This window comes from Lipophrys pholis (assembly GCF_963383615.2).
Source record: "Lipophrys pholis genome assembly, chromosome: 22".
NCBI classification, from domain to species: domain Eukaryota; kingdom Metazoa; phylum Chordata; class Actinopteri; order Blenniiformes; family Blenniidae; genus Lipophrys; species Lipophrys pholis.
Genome location: NC_137644.1, coordinates 7,085,289 through 7,102,518, shown reverse-complemented (window position 1 = coordinate 7,102,518; position 17,230 = coordinate 7,085,289). Strand labels below are relative to the sequence as shown.

At 40.9% G+C, this 17,230-nt stretch overlaps 1 protein-coding gene across 2 annotated transcripts; it reads right to left on the bottom strand.

Annotated features, from left to right (window-relative positions):
* Positions 1 to 960: 960 nt before the first annotated feature.
* On the bottom strand, positions 961 to 16,082 carry syt10 (synaptotagmin X; the record flags this gene model as incomplete). Of its 2 annotated transcripts, none has more annotated exons than XM_080491832.1 (7): positions 961 to 3,116; positions 5,679 to 5,808; positions 6,912 to 7,083; positions 7,338 to 7,458; positions 9,996 to 10,557; positions 14,811 to 15,207; positions 15,893 to 16,082. In XM_080491832.1, 7 exons carry the CDS (start codon positions 16,077 to 16,079, stop codon positions 3,045 to 3,047), a joined length of 1,641 nt encoding a protein of 546 aa, XP_080347958.1. In that variant the 3' UTR covers positions 961 to 3,044. The 2 variants fall into 2 exon arrangements, with proteins under 2 accessions (XP_080347958.1, XP_080347957.1); XM_080491831.1 differs by having other exon boundaries at positions 15,878 to 16,079.
* Positions 16,083 to 17,230: the final 1,148 nt, after the last annotated feature.

Sequence of the window (17,230 nt, the reverse complement as noted above, 5' to 3'; positions counted from 1 at the left end):
ACGCGTATAAATTTCACTCGATTACAAGTCTGAGCTGTAGAAAGCATCACTAAACAATAGAAATACATCGTGATGTCTCCATTTCCATAGGTTTACAACAACTTTGTAGATTTCTTTTTCCCTTTTTTTTGCTATATACAAACAAGTTCAAGTGCCATTGACAAGCATATATATATATACAACTGTAAACACAAAGTTTCAGATTTAAAATACTCCAAACATTTTTTTCTCGATAAGTGTGCAAAGTAATGACGAGCATGCTACAAGTAAAAATATTTCTTTTCAATATGAAGGACAGAGCCGGGCGGGGAAAAGCATCATTACCTGCGTGTGCAGGTAAGATAACAGTATTTAGCCTTTCTCTATTTGCTATGTTGTTGTTTTTTTATTAAATTTCTTATTACTCATGCGAGCGGAGAAGCTGACTCAATGTTCTGCTTTAGAACTTAATTTCATATGGCTTAATGTAAAAATTGACATTAAATTATGCAAATATTTGAATGTCAGTGGAGCTTGATTTATAGATTATAATTCCCTGAATCAATAATAATCTACTCGTTGTTTAAAATAAACTTAACCCGCTGTTTACATGGCACACTTTCTTATTGTTTGACGAGTTGAATAACAGTCATCCTTATGTAGTTACCTGTTTTTTTGTTGTTATTGTTGTTACAAGTTGATGTAAATTACAATGTGAACGTGGTGTGAACGTGCAACTGATTGCTACATATATTTGGCTAAAGCAGCATGTCCAATACACAAAAAAACAGCACAAACTGTCCTATGCAGACGACATGTTCTTATTCATTTTTTTTTTTTTTGGAAAACGTTACCGCAGAGCTAGCCAGTCCAAACATAAGCATTACTAAAAGTGAAATAATGAAAATGGTCAAATCATAGTAATGGAATTGGGAACTTGGAAGTTACCACTTTGGAAATATTATTTATTTTTTTGGTTGCTAGCAATTTAACCATGCTGGTCTGATGAATTCTGACTAGTTTCACTTTAACGTCAATAAATAGAGTCAATTTAAAAAAAAAAAAGACAAAGACGGCATTTGGATGTTCCAATTTGCAATTAGGTACTTTCCCACTTCCCAATTCCTCATGAATGGACCATTTGGACACTTTTGAAATGAAGAAATCTTAAACGAAAACCAACCCTTTGTTAAATTTCATAGTTGAACAAGTAACACATTTTATTTAATAAAAAGTAAAGTACTGCAGGGATGACAGAATGGGATTTTTTTTTTTCATGTGTTTTGGAAAATGTCATCAAAAAAAATGATTAAATTACCGAGTTTGTTCATTGGAGGAACGGCCCTCCTACTTGAATATTGATTTCACGATACACTTGATAGCAACACAAAGCGAGTTTAAACGCCGAGCTCATTGTCGTCATTATTAACTGTGTGATTCAGCAGCGAGGAATTTGAGAATCCACAACATATTTTGCATGAAACGTTGTCATCATCCGTCGCCGAGAGACATTCAAGTGTTCACTTAGCTGCTACACTCCATCTAAAAATAATTTTCTTTTTTACAGGCTTTTTTGGATTAAGGTTCAAGCTTATGTAAAGAATCAAAAACCAAAAAATGTATTTGAATAACAACTTCGAGACAAGTCGACGGGAAGTGCAAAAGCGCAAACGTATTTCTATGTTGTGGAACTCACTCCTGCAGTACTTTATTCTTCAAGTGGTCCATTGAAGATGAAGTCCAAGCAAACATCATCTGTTCACTTTTTTAAAAAGGGATTTGAGAGTCCGAGAGGATAATAAAATACTAATCTGAACGCTAACTAAATTTAATAATTTGAACTTCATATCAAAATGAATAGAAATCTGTGGGAATGTCTGTAGGCTGATGTAGGATTGTAACTTTACTGTAAAGTTACTGCACATTTTGTTTTGTCAGTTCCTCTGAACGTGAGTGTGCTACATGTATCTGCTACTGTTTCTGTAATCATGAGACTCCTGCAGACTGGATTCTTGCGTCTACACACTCGAGGCTGGTGGATTTTCTAAAATAAAAACTAGCCAGCCCTTGTGGACGCTCAGTTATCTGCACTCTTCAACTGAAACTGTTGCAAGACTGTGTTTGTTTCTCCCTGGCAAGGATGTTTGAGGATCTGAGCAGCGTAGCCCTTCAACGTTGTCCCATTTAGAGCAGTGGTTACCAACGTTCCGTCCCGCTCCCGTTTGCACGACAACGGTTCAAGTGAAAACGCAGCGTCTTTGCGCTTTTGTTTCAGAAACGTGTTTCGTTCTCGCAACGTTTTGAACACGCCGTCCGTTTCCACTGAAACGGCAGAAACGCTGATAGCGATGTAGCTCGCATGTAGGGCCACTCGTGGGTGCTGTTGATTGTTTTTGTAATGAAACCACACACACACACACACACACACACACACACACGCGCGTACAGACAACAATACGCTATCAAGTAGGGTTGTGATGACAAGTTGTGTTCAGGGATGGGAATCGGACTCGGACCACCGTTGTCGTGTAAACGCACGGACACCCAAAACGCAACAAAACCTTTGCGTTTTCACTTACCAAAGTAAGAACCTTCAAAATGAAAGCGATGGGTACTTTAATTAATTTAATCTGCATTTAAGAAAAGGTTTTCTTCAAATGCAAATCTAATTTTGCCTCCACGTATGTCGACCGCTCAAGGGCTTCTGGACCTCGGGTTGGGAACCGCTGACTAAGAATAACACGTGAACACAATAAAGGACGCTGGGGCCAGAAAGATGTTGCTCGAAATGTTGAAAAATTGGTGCAGCTGCAGGTAAATCATGGAGGGGTCTGCATGGACCGCTTAGTCAATAAAACCTATGGAGAACTTCAAAAGGTGCGCTAAACAAACTCTTGACTGTGAGTGCGGTGCATAGCCTGCCCTGTAGAGCACCTGAAGGACTTGCATTGACATGAAGGAACAAAAGAGGATGACTTCGGTGTGGGACTCTCTGCAGAGACTTCATCTGGAAAAGAAGGTGTGGTCTCCCGCCGGGGGCGTCGTGGTCGCGCTACCTGACATCGTCACGGCGTCCGTGGAGGTTTGGGCGAAGGACACGAACCTTGGCTCTCAAAGCTTGCCGCTCTTCCCGGCCACTGCGAGGTAAAAACATGACAAACACGTTTACAGAGGGAGGGAATCCGTCCTCATTGTCTCGTCTCGTGGACACACTGTGATCACAAGCAAATTCATCTTTGGACATCCAGGCCTGCCCGACCTTTTAAATTGTCTCTTTGCCTGGTAGTTACACCTAAATTACACCGGAACATGCCCAGGTCGTCTCATGGGAGTAATCATTTTTGCCCTCAGTGCGTAATCTTGCTGTTATCTAAATAATTTCCAGCCTTCAACACGAGATCCTTCAAAGCTCAGAGAAATCTGTGCGCCTTTGTCTGTTTCCTCATTAGAGAGCGCATCTGCAGCTTCTCCTTTGTCCACAAAAGCATCTTGTCAATTTTTTTTCCTCTAATTTTTCATCTCATTTTTAGTCAAAACAAAGTAATTCAGAATAAATTCAACCAATACCTATTGCTCGAGAGAGAACCAAACTTCTTATTACCCTGCCCTAGTGAAGGCTACACACATTTTCATCAAATTTAAAAGTGTAGCTTAAGTTTTCATGGTTTTCCACACAAAACCTTTGATTTATCATCAAAAAGACAAACATTTCACTCATTTCCTGTTGATTTCAACAACAAACGTCTATATTTCCCAGGATCCTTTATACTGTGAAAAAGAAATTGAAGTTGTCTATCTTTAATTATTGAAACATGCACAACATCTTTCAATGCCTATTTACTGCCATTAGACCATGCTTTGAATATGTCCAAATGCATAAAAACTACAGTCGACTGCATGTGTTGTGTGTATGAACTGGAAAGTTACAAAGGAATTTAACTTCATTGTTTGCATATGACCCAAACAACTAGAAGATGGATGAAGGAGCCTAATCCACTCGTATGAAAACTCAGCGCTTATGTCTGTTGACTACTATCAAATAAGTTTGCAAGTACTACTTAAAGGTATAGTATTTGATATTTTTTGTCAAAAAATTACTCAAAAGTTATTTCTTTATTATTGCTAAGAAAGATATCAAGCTAACTCGCGAGCCACAGCCCGCTCTTTCTTGTATTACCACCTTGTGCCACTAGATGGTGCAGTGAGTCACTTCCTGAGTGACGAAAAATTGTTGACCGCAGAGATAAAGTTGTAGCTCTGAGCTGTAGAAAATGACTGAAATTCTGAGAAACAGTGACTCACTACTGCCACCTAGTGGACTAAGGTGGCATTACATAGATTTTATTAGAACGTTATGTTGTCATTTCATCAATAAACTTATAGCTCCAAGATAAGCTGACGACCCCCTCTTTGATTCCTCATTATCCAAAATGTCCACTGTAAAACATTACAGCGAAGGCAAGCACCAGTGATCGGACCCACTGTCATTAGTTCGAACATCTACATTTTCACAAATATAACCAACTTAAAATGCACATCTGGACAAATTAAAAGTTTGTTTTTCTGTACATATGAATGTTCATTGTGTACTTCCATTATGCATTTAATACACGTTGACGTATTTCACCAGAATGAGCGATTCTGACACAAAAGTTTCAAAAAGAACAAGACTGTAAAGTTTGTTTTTTTTTTTTTCTTTACTTGTGATCACAGTTTGTTTTGTTTCCATGAAAACATGAAGTAGTTTTGCCACTGAAAATGAGTAATCACCTGTGCCTTCCTACTCGTCAGGTGGGCAAAGTTTGTGGCAAGAGAGGAAAGAAATAACACGTGAAATATGGAATTACAGTGTTGTGAAACACCTTGTCAAAAGAAAGAGAAAAAGACTTCAGGAAGGGTCAAAGCTGATTCCTATTTGAAGTGCACCAAAGTGATCATACTTAGTTATTTAAGATGCAGCTGCTGGTTCTGGTATGATTTTACATTAAAGCGTCTTTTCATTGCAGGTATTTTACTTGATTGATGCTTTGAACCTCAAACTATGATAACCAGTGATGTAAAATGTAGCTTCAGTAAAGCAGAGCACTCCTAGAACTCAACCTGAAGCACAAGTAGCTTCATTTGCCAATAAAACATTGTATAGTAGGACAAGAGCACGGAGCCATTTATTTAAGATTTCCAGTGAGAACTGTCCTATATTAGGACGTTTTAGTGAATACTGTGTAAATTTGTTGAGTATAATCTTTTTCAACATATTTCACATTGTGTAAATTGTACATGATTGTGTTTTACGTTGATTTTAAATCATTGAAATGTAATTTGGTAACAACAAAGACAGGAAACAGATTTTCTCATCTGACTTTGGGCTGAACAGAGAATACATTTTCCAAATTCTGAAAAAGCAATCTCTCCGATCCTTTTAAATTTTTTTTTCCTAGATAATTGAATGAAACTCCTTTTATCCAAGATTTATAAGAGCCAGCACAAGAACAAGAACAACAACAACAACAACAACAACAACAACAACAACAACAACAACTTGTTCTGGCTGCTGCTAGTGGAAGAGAGCCGTTTAAAATTTCATAAAAATTAAGAAATCAATTGTGGTGGTTTGTAAGCAGCTGCGTCTGCAACGTTGTAAAAATGAAAAAAAAAAAAACCCAAATAGACAAATGTTCTATCTTCTAAGATGTGTGTACCTCTCCCAGAGCGTGCCAGTGTGTGATGGGTTTCCTCGGGTAAGCCAGCATCTCGTTCCAGTGATCCCGGCCGAGGCCCTCGGCGTCCGGCCCGGTGTGACACACGCCGATCACCTCGTTGTGTCCGACCCTGTGGGCAGACAAACCAACGACACACACTTTCACACACACGACTGGATCCAGACGGCTTCGAGTGGAGTGTGGTGAGTGTCAGGAATTTCTTAGTGTTTGGAATCAACTGTTGGGTCGTCTGAAAGCGTCACTCAATCAAAGAACATCCATCAGCTTCCATCATTTCACTGCGACTCTGAATCGTCTTGCAGTTAAAACAAGGTTTGAAGGATCCGAGGAGAAAGTACAGATATTTATCTTGACATGTCGGGGTGAAAAGTAAAAGAAACATCCCTGGAGACCATAAGCCTAAAACCTCTACTCAAGTGCAGTCACATACCACCTCCAGGGGACACACAACCTTTCCACTGCTGGGACAAAAGAAGGAGAAACGTGGAGTCACACTCTGCTGATGGTCAACTAAATACAGACGCAAGGCTATAATTATAATCAGCTTTCAAAAGAAGCTGGAAATTGACATTGCCATGCACTTCTCTGATTATTGTGTGTATGAGCTGGGAGAGAGAGAGAGAGAGAGCAGCACAAAGTCAGGGCGAGACAACAAGGTTGAAAAACACCAAGAAAGGCAGATGATGTGTCAGCAACATCAAACATAAGGCCCCTGGGCCATAACCGGACTGCAAGAGGCTCCAATTTGGCCAAACCACCAAGCAAAGTGGAAAAATTACTACAATAAAACCTAGATTTTTTGTTGTTAACACATTTCTTAAGAGTAGCAGACACAACACAGGACTGAGACCTGAGCTGAGATATCATTGGAAATGAAAGTGAGCCACGAGCATTAGCCTCAAAAGCCATGTTGTCAGGGGGAGTTTGTAAAAACACCCATAATTCAACAGCGACAGGAGTTTTTGGAACGTTTCACTGTATTTTGCAACTGAAGGTTTCATCAAAATTGGCCTAACGTTGAGATCATCATCGTTTTCAGTCGTGATTGTTTGGTTTGTGTGGAAATAAAGACATTTTCATCACACAGCAAAGAAAAACTTGAAATCTAAAGGTTATTATGACACTGAATGTGCTGTGGGCTGAATGTAGAACATGAACAAGATTGTGTTTGACACCCCAAATCTAAAGGCTATGAGGTACACGGGAACTAACCGATCGTAGTCCATCACCATGATGGACAGGCTGACTTGCTCCACGTTCTCCGGGGGGATGTCGAAGATGATGGCCTCGTTGTACACCGGATTGAGGGTGCTTTTCTTGGTGGTCGTCTTCCGCTTCTTTAACCTCCGTCCGTCACATATCAGATAAACCTTCACATATGGATCTGCACAGGGAAAAAAAAGAAAAAAAGAAAGTCCACCGTTATCGAATCATCCGTACGTTTGGACCGCACCGACGTTGATGACTCAACGGGACTGAATCAGCCAAAACATTTAGCTGTTTGTAAGTTCTGCCAAAGTGCTTTTCGTCCAGCCAAATCATCGGGAGCCTCCTGGCGCCTCGCTCCTGAAGTGGCCGCCTCGGCCCAGCTTTGTTTAACTCTGCTATTGCCGTGCGCCTCATTTACTGTGGAGTTACCTGAGGAGCCGGTGATGTCCATGGCTTTGAGGTTTCTGCATTTGATGACTGTTAGGGTCATTCTCCCCGCGGTGGGCAGGTAGCACAACGAGTACATAATCTCTCCCAAGTCGATACTCTCCTGGAGGACAAGAAAGAGGGACGTCACGATGCATTTCAAGTGTCTTGACCACATTCTGCAGATCGAAAATGCCAAAACAAAGACAGAGCCTGGTGTTGGAGTCATGGATTTTGCACTGAGCATTAAATCAAGTTGTTGTTCCAGGCTATTGAGATTTTTATCTCCTTTAATTTTTAATGCATTTTAGGTACTTTCAACTGAACTTTTACTCTCTCTAACTTTTTTTTGTGGTCTCTCCTGCTCGTCCAGAACTAGGTTTGTAATTACTGGTTTTCAGTCATTGTTACAGCAGTCCAGCCTTTATCCAAATCGAATGTCTTTACAAGTACTGAATGGATTTCTTTTGGAGATGGGGCTGCCATACGGGAGGAGGAAAGGAAGAATTCAGGAGATGGAGGGATGTGGAGGGATGTGGTGAAGGAGGCGATGGGGATGGATGGCCTGAAGGTGGATTAGGTGACTTCAGGATAGACACTCCCGAAAAAAGCTTCAAAAATCAAAAGCTATGATCGTATTGTTGTTGTTTTTTTGTTTTAATTATTATAGCTTTGAGATTAATCAGATTTTAAGGTCTTTTCCACCAATATTTTGCCTCCTTGTCCCAACATTTCAGTTCTAGTTGTGGGAATAATTTAACGAAAGTAAGACAGACTGTAGGTGATGTTCTGACAAATAAATCAAGACGAGGCGAACGATAGTTCGTACAACAACAGCAACTTAATCAGCAGAGACATTCGGACCAGCAGAGTTCACCAGAGGTAAACCGCTGAGCGGTGCTACATGCTACATGCTAAAGCATTTTGAGAGGCAGAGAATACTCTGTATCAGCAAGTAGCTAAAGGTTAGTACTTCTACTTTTTCTCGTCCTTCAATAAAACGGTATCATTACATCCCTACTAGCACCATCTTGCTTTTCAATAAACTCTGGGGTTTCACTTCAACACTGAGAGCATTGAAAAGCGTCTCTTCGAGCCCAGCGGCAATTTTCTCCATGCTTGAGCAAACGATCGTTTTGCGTTGTGTTTTTCCGGTGCAGTTTTCACTCAACTGTACATTGGACAACTCGAGCGTAAAATAACATAATACCTCCTATTTTCACAGTCCACCTGAAACTCTGAGACAACTTTTTAATCGTAGTCTGAAGCTGTAAAGTTGTTCTCAGGTGACCCACTGAGAAAGATGAGGATGACAGGCTGAAATGAGAAACTGAGACGTATGAGCCAAATCTGTCAAAAAAAAACACATGATCAGTAATTTATCATTATCCCATGATTATAACTTAACTACTACAATATTCACCTAAATCATACATTTTTTGAGTCTACTCCTGATCCAGACGTAACATTTCATGTTTGAAACCGTTTTGTTTACATCAGTTTTGATTGCGACAAGTCAGAAGTGTTGAAGCCGCCATTCCTGCCAGCTGTATAACATGGCAGAATAACCAGTTTTTTCAATCTTTCATTGCAAGTAACTACTATTTGTACTGTATTACTAACTGAGACCAGGACCAGCGCATCAGTCGAAGCTACCTGCATTTTCACATTAACTTAAAAGTTTTTTCTTTGTCTGAACAAAAATGCAACTTTCTGAAAAAGTTCGAGCTCTGTCTTCGTTTAACAGTCACCGTAGTAACAATCCAACCGGCTCGTCTATCCACTAGAATGTCCGTGAACTCCCATTGCTAACATTTATAGCATGTTGATCTCTGCACGCATGCGTGTGCTTTCTTTTCAAAAACAAACAACGGCACCCACTGGTGGCCCAACACAAAAACTACACTCTTTTCAGTGTTTCTGCCATTTCCATGAAAACAAGCATCATTTTCGAAAGGTTTCCTTCGCAAAAACAATGCGTTTTCATATGAAATGTTGTCGGGTAAACAAGGTTTTATATACATTCAATGTATTTGCTATATAAATAGTGTGGGGTGAAGTCAGTCTCACTGCAAAACAAATTGCTCCTTTGTTGATACTCGTTCATAGAAATTAGAGTCAACCTAAAACAATTACGCACTGTTTATCACGGTGAAAACATTCATTAATATTGCAAAGGCTCCGAGGAAAATTGTGACAAGCGTTAATGAAGGACTAAATGCATTCAATTCTTTTATTTTTTTCCCGTAAAAAGTTCATACGGGGTCTCTAATGTCAATCACTTTACCTACGCTGGAGTTTCAGCTGTTGAATGTATCTGATGTTGGTTATTTCTAGTCTCTAATGTGATATTTATGTCCTTAGAAACCCTGCCAGTTACTGGAAAATGCTACGTGGGTGTTTAACAAACGAAATGCATTTCCCAAAGCACTTGAATTATGCAGGGTGTTCCGCCTGCCACTTGTGTGGAACGATGTTGATAAAGTCACTGTCAGGAGAGGAGATTGGAGCGATATTTCTCCCACAGACCGTTCAGAGAGCAACATAGAATCACATTTTCTGCTTGTTTTTCTCGGTGACGGCACAGAAGCCTGCTGCGACAAAGATCGAATGGCAATCATTTTGACATATGTGGGGATTTGGAGGCGAAAGCAGACTCACCGTGGTCGCCGCGTGGATATCCTTCCACACAACCGCCTCCCGGGAAAGATCAGAGAGTTCAAAGAGGTTGTCCACCACCACCTCGCCGATCATGTCGTGGCTGGTGAAACGGTCAAAGTCGTAGACGCTGAAGTGCAGCTTCCTGTTGCAAAGCTCGTCGTACACCACGGGGAAACAGAAGCTCTCGTCAAACATGGGGTTGAGATTCTTGCGGTGGACGCGTGTCTGGAACTTCTTCTTCCTCTCCGGCAGCAGGTAGATCTTCACGTACGGGTCGGAGGTTCCCGTGAAGTCCTTGGCGGGCAGGTCCAAGGCCTTGAGGATTCTGACCACCAGAGCCTGCTCCTCGTAGTCGTAACGGAGAGAGAAGCTGAGCTTCCCACAAGTCTCCACGGGCTCTTTGGCCTCGTCCTCCGAGTCCACAGACTTCTGCTTGTACAGCTCGGGTTTGATTCTTCCGATGCTCGTGGTGGACGACTGGCGGAGAGGAGCGGTGTCCATGCTGAAGTCAAAGCTGGTGACATTCATCTGACGAGGCAGGTGGCGCCGGAACGAATTGTGCCTGTTGGAAAGGGTAGAGGGTATCTGGTAAATGTTGCAAAATTCAGTTTGAACTATTGGCATATGGATATCTTCATTTCTTTCTTCATATCTACACTTGAAATGCTCGTTCAGACTGTGATTTTAGCAGTCTGATAAGATCAGCGTGGCGTTTGTAAACTTGGGTACAGCAGTGAGTTTTCCATGGAATCAAAGGTGATAACTGCTATAGGACGTAGTTGAGAAAAACAAGACTATATGTTTCTCCATCTGTTTACATCAGTTTATTTGCATTCCACACAGATTTACAAAAATGGTCTAATCTCCAGGCGAAAAAGCTAAAAGAAACAAAACCGCGAAAACAGCGAGATTAGCTGGAACTGCTAAAGGATAAAATAGCTAAATCCACTGGGGGAAAAAAAAAAAAGTTGTTAAAATAGCTTGTTCCGATTTTCATTTCTGGGAAACAAAGAAAAGGAAAAGTAACAAGATTAAAGACATTAAATGAAGAAAAGAAAAAAAACATAAAAAGGAAAAAGATGGAACAGAAATGAAAAAATGGGAAAAAAAAGAAAAAGGGAAAATATTAAGAAATGAAGAAAAAACTAAAACTAAATGCTTATATAGCAAAAACTGCTGTAGCAATTAGGAAAGAGAGAGCGGCTATAAATAGCTAGAGCAGCGAAATTAGCCAGAAATCCATAAGATAGAAAAAATCTCACCAAAAGCTAAAAATGTAAAGTAAATTTGAATTAAACCGTCATGAATTTAACCTCAGTTTTTGTACATATAAAAATCTTTTTTTTTCTTCATTTCAGATTATTAACATGATTTGCGGCCCCATACATATTTAATTTGGTGTAAAATCAAAGTGAAGGTTGCAGACCCCCTGATCTAGAACTTGAACTACACCAGCATCTGGATCACATGTGGAGATGCATTTTATTTCTTTCAAACAAACCGACACTGAGTGGATCCAAACGAGAAAGAAAGTTTAAAGGGGCGTCAATGTTCACAGCGTTCTGTCGTCTCCGTGCATGCACAGGTGGCTTTATTACATTAAACCAGCACCCACTAGTGGCCCTACATGAAAACTACATTGTTTTCACCTATTCTGGCCTGTTATTAAAGCCACAGCTTTAGTAGCAGAACTACAAAAAAGTCTGAAGAAAGGAACAAAGTTTTCCTGGTTTTAGACCTAGTAGAACATTTACTGCTTAAAAAACATGCTCAAGGAGTTAAAAAAGTGCCATATAAGGGAAATCCATTGACCATTTTACCATGGCATAATTGTAATCCATTAATAGAAATGGCTTCTGAGGACAGCGTTGCGTTGTGGTAAGTGATTGTATCTCTCATGATGGAACAATCCTTCTCAAGAGAAACGACACTTGAAATCCATGTGCTTCATGCATGTAAACTGCAATTATCTGAAGTGGCTGACCCAATTCATCCAACCCCTGTAAAGTGGCTCTTTAAAGCCATCTCAACACACTTTGCTTTTATTTTGCCAAACACTCGAAGAACAAAATGGCTTCGTTTCCAATCCAGCAAATTGTGTTGGCAGGAAACCGCTTGTTCTAACTTGAAAATGGAATGAGATCATATCAGAAAACTGATTTTTCTTTTCCATCACCGCCCAAAATGAAAACACATTTCCAGCCCTCAGGTTGGAGGCCCGGTACCCAATTACCCCGCATGCTGCAAATTTCAGTGAAGTTGACATCTCCCGACAAAATCATGGCCGTGTTTGACTCGCCAATCTCATCACCTAGCAACTGGCAACCTCCTCCTTTCTGACAGTAGGACAATCGCAGTGATCCGCCAGCCGTGGCACAAATGACATGGCGCCCATGAAAATTGAATAGTACATTGGAGCACGGTAAACAATGCCGTCAAATGTCCGCGGGAAAGGAAACAATGAAGCGACTGTGAGGGGATTACCGGCAGTCCTCAGCTCCGCGGCTCGTGATGTCTCTGTCACTGTTGTTGCTCCTGTCAAACCACTCGTTACAAAGCAGAGTTGGAAATAATGTAATGTGGTACCGTAACGCCGCCATTGCTAATCCAGCTGCAACAACGTAAGTTCCATTGTTTTTCGGTTTGCCGGTTTTTCACGAGAAGAACAATACTTGTGATGAATTAAGAGCCGCTTTGTCAGGAAACTGTTGTTTTGACTGACTGAGCAATACGAATGACGTCGAACTCTAAATCACAGTAAGAAAACTTAAATTAGCGGCACCAAACGAATGCTAGCTTAGCATAACGTTACTATTTCAATGAGCTCCTGTTTACAGGGAAAGGAACATTTCAACATTCCTGAACTGTTCTTCTGACCACAGCATGAAATGTGTTCAATTATATGTAACAAAGTTCCTGTGATGAAGTTTTAGCTCTGAATGAATGTTAGCTTAGCTTAACAGTTACTATTTCGCTTCGCTCCTGATTACAGGAGAAGGAACATCTCAATCATGCGTTCTTCAGTTCTTCTGATAACATTATGGAAAACGTGAAATTGGAAGTACTACTAAGACTTTCTGTAAACTAGCAGCTGTAAATGAGCATTAACTTGACTTCAATGTTACTGTTTCACTGAACTATTGTTTACTGGAGGAGGATTGCCTTAATAATCCTAAACTAACTCAGTTCTTCTGACAGTATCATGAAAGATAACTAACTTTGAGTAATAGATAGACTACCACTACTACTCAGCTTAAAAATTCCAATTTCACTAAACTCCCATTTACAGGAGAAGTAAAGTATCAGTAATCCTGAACTAACTCATTTCCTCTGACCAAAGCCTAAAAGATATCCAACTGTAAGTAACAGTTCATCTGTGATCAACTAGCAGCTCTAAATGAGTTTGACATCGGTTAAACAGTTGCTATTTCAGCAAACTCCTGTTTCCTGAAGAATAGATGCATCAATAATCCTGAAAAGGCCCAGATCTCCTCATAGCAACATAAAAATGTCCAACTGTAAGTAACAGTAACAAGACGTACAGTTAACAGCTTTAAATTAACAGTAGCCTAACTTCACAGTTGCTGTTTCACTAAACTCCTGTTTACTGGATGAGTCACTTACTCAGTCCGCGAGGATGTTTGACACGAGGATGTGTTCACGTGACCTGTGAGGTATTGTTATGAACACGACCATTTCTTCAAGACCAGTCTGCTGCACATTAGTCGACAAATCTGTTATGACTTAGTACTTATATGTAAATATGTCTATTTTATTTTGAAAGCTGCAAGTGTAGATAAAGGTTCATAGTTTCTTCAAGGTCAATGAATTATTTGCATTTCTATCTGATTCCAGTAATTAATTTGAGTAACTCATCCATGTGTTTTTACCCCCAAATGCGCTTAATATATATATATATATATATATATATATATATATATATATATATATATATATATATATATATATATATATTAACATATATATATATATATATAGCCAAACAGTTGATCCAAACAGTTGATCCAAATAAATCTTTCATGCTAACAACCTAATGTTTCATGTTCCCTTTACTAATAAACGCTGAAAACCCAGGAAAACTTTTGCCATCTTTTTCGTGGGATACCTCTTTTTTAATATAAATATAGATATTAGGATTCTCCTTACAAAAAGATAATACTTTGACTTGAGTTTTCATCCCATATTCTAAGCGGTTTCTACTTTTTATCATTCAATACAAAGACAATCAGTGAAACTAATGCCACAAAAATGTGGGCGGAATCGAGGATTATTCAAGTTGGTGGTTCTGTTTCAAAGTCGCATGGAGTTTGACTGATATGTAGTTTAATTAACGAGTCCTGACGACAGGCCAAAGCAAGTGTCAATAGCGTCTTCCTTTGAGAAACGGAGCGCAGCTGCCTGGTGCTTCTCACCAGAAACCAGTGACAACTCCCGCCCCGCAGCAACGCTAATTATGGACGTTCTGGTTTAAACACAAGACTGCGAAACAAAGAGAGGCCACGGCTGATTGTTTAATTACTGGAGTGGCTTCCTGACGTTACCATAGAAGCTTGACTCACACATGCAAGTGATTACAGGGTCCGTAGCTGCAGAGAGAAGATGTTTTTTGTTGGGTGGCGGCGATCTAATGTCACGAGGCTGTCGCTGATGGTCTGCCTGACACGTGCCAAACGACCTCCAGGACAGTGGCGACTCACCAACTGTCAGGACAGTTTCTGTTTGGTGGGGGTTTTTGGGGGGGTTTTTTTAGTGGGAAATAACCAAAGTGGGCCTGCAGCTGGTTCCTGACGGTACCTGGAGGAGGAGGTGGGCTCGGTGGTCTGCCTCTGGATCTTAGCCTGCTGGCTCAGCTTCTCCCTCAGGGCCGTCTGCACCTCGGCGGGGATGTCCGGAGACGTCTGGCTGATCTTCATGGCCGCCTCCAGGAGCTTGACCGTGCTGCGTCCGTTCACCTTCGCCTCCAGCGGGTACTTCTTCTCCACCTCCGCCACTTTGCACTCGGTGACCGGCGGGGAGTTGGGCGGGGGCGGCTCGGGGAAGCCCACTCTGAGGCCATTTTCAGCAATGTGGGCCGACAGAGCCTTGCTCCTCCAAATGGGCCAACACAGCTTCCAAAAGACAAAGAGAGAGACTGCCAACAGGGCGAGGCCACAGAAACCCACCACCACAGCCAGGAGACTGATAGAGATGTCTGACGACACAGTCAACACATGCGAAAGGAAAGGAGACGCAGGATAGAGTGACAGACAAACATGCAGGGGAGAAGGAGAAACACAGGAGAGAAAGCAGGCTGTAAGAAAGAGGGGAGAGCATATGCACCTTTTTCTTATATATATTTTTTTAAATCAGGGAGGACTATAAACAGTTACATAACAACATTTAAGGTGACTTGCATAAGGAAAAACCATAAATCTGAGCTCTTATCTGCAGCTGACATTTCCTCTTTTTTGCAAATATGAAAACTTTGCACTGCCTGTGCATCTTTTGATGCAGCTGAAGCATGCAGTCTTTTCCTAATGGTGCAGACGTTAGCGCCAGGGGAAGAATTTGAAAGACCTAGTCTGTTTTCCACCTGTTGCTTTTTCACCAGCCAGCTGCAGCAAGAAGCGTAACAGGTAGATTTCCACAGAGTTCAACACCACACAATGATAACAATAATAACAATAATAAGAATAATAATAATAATAATAATAATAATAATAATAATAATAATAATAATACAAATATAAAGAAACAAGTTACGTTAATAAGTCATAAAAGTATATTTCCTATAATCGCTTCAAAGTTTCCATGAAAACAGAGGAAAGTGTTTATTTGAGGGGAATTTGGGGGAATAGAAAATAGTGATTTCGTCCATTTACCTGCGTATCCTTTACCTGGTATGTTGCTCTCCAGGGGGAAAATATCCGAGCATTTCTCCCGGTCGACGTGTCCCGTGAGACAAAGTTCCGTGACGATCTGCAGAGCCCTTTGGCACAAGGTGATGCTGTCCTCCGTCCGGACACTCATGTCTCTCCGGTTAAGCCATTGCACGCCGGAGGAGCCGGGCGGGTGGCGGTTCATTGGTGCGCCTCGGTGCGCTGCGCGTCCGGTGCGGCGCGGCGCGGCGCGCGGCAGACAGCGGGGAGGCGCAGCGCTGCGTCCTGATCCACCGAGCAGCGACTCCGCCACACGCGCTCCCCGCGCCTCGGTGACAGTCAACACTCCGAACCCGGTGCCGCGCGCAGCCACTGCTGGGTTAGTGGCAGTAACGGGATTACTTCCACTAGTTGGAGCGCACCCAGCGAGCCCAGGAGCAAAGCCCCCCCCCCCGCGCCCTGCCTCCAACAGGTCTCTGTCCCCGTCAACCTGAAGTCTTCACTCAAGTCTGATCAATAGATCCTTCTCATCAGTATTCATGTCGATCATTAGAGTTCATGCTTATGTATAGTTATGTAAATAGACTTCAACAGTCCTGCGAATTAGAAGAGACATTTGTGGACATTGAAATAAAAAGAGAAATAAAGATGCCAATTCCACATTCTATTAGAGTGATTTATTATGCTCCTTTTACAACCACGGTGACATGGCATTTCATAGACACTGAAAAATATGTAGTTCTCCTGTTTTGTCACTAGTGGGCGCTGTTTCTTGTTTTTGTAATGAAACCACACTCATGCAGCAGAGAAAAATATCCTATAAGCATTAACAACGGGACATTTGATTGAAAGTTGGATTGTTATTATGGTGACTGTCAGCTATAAAACTACCAAGTCCCAGTCCCTGTTGGGCCCTGAAGGTTTTGAATTTTCACTTGAAAACATTGTGGTATAAACAGGTCCATTTACACAGCAACATTTACATAACATGACTTTTAACCTGCCAATGCACTTCATTGAGGATATATTTCTGCTTGTATTGCACTTTTTTGTGAGTTAAAACATATTTATAGTTTCCCGACTGATTCAGACTTCATTTGATTGAATGTCAAGCACGGTCATCAAAACTTAAATTTTTTCCCTTTCAAGTCATTTGGATTATTGAATGTAGATTCTGTGTTGCTTTCAGTACTCTTGAGACTTTATGGCCTTTTTTCCCTTTTAATTTTGCACCATATAACCACAAGTGTAAAGGTCAACGCTTAAATAATCACAGTCCTTCCTGCTGTTTTCTGTGTAATATAAAATAAAAGCCATTCAATAATTAATTGATTCATCAATTATGTGCGCACTTAT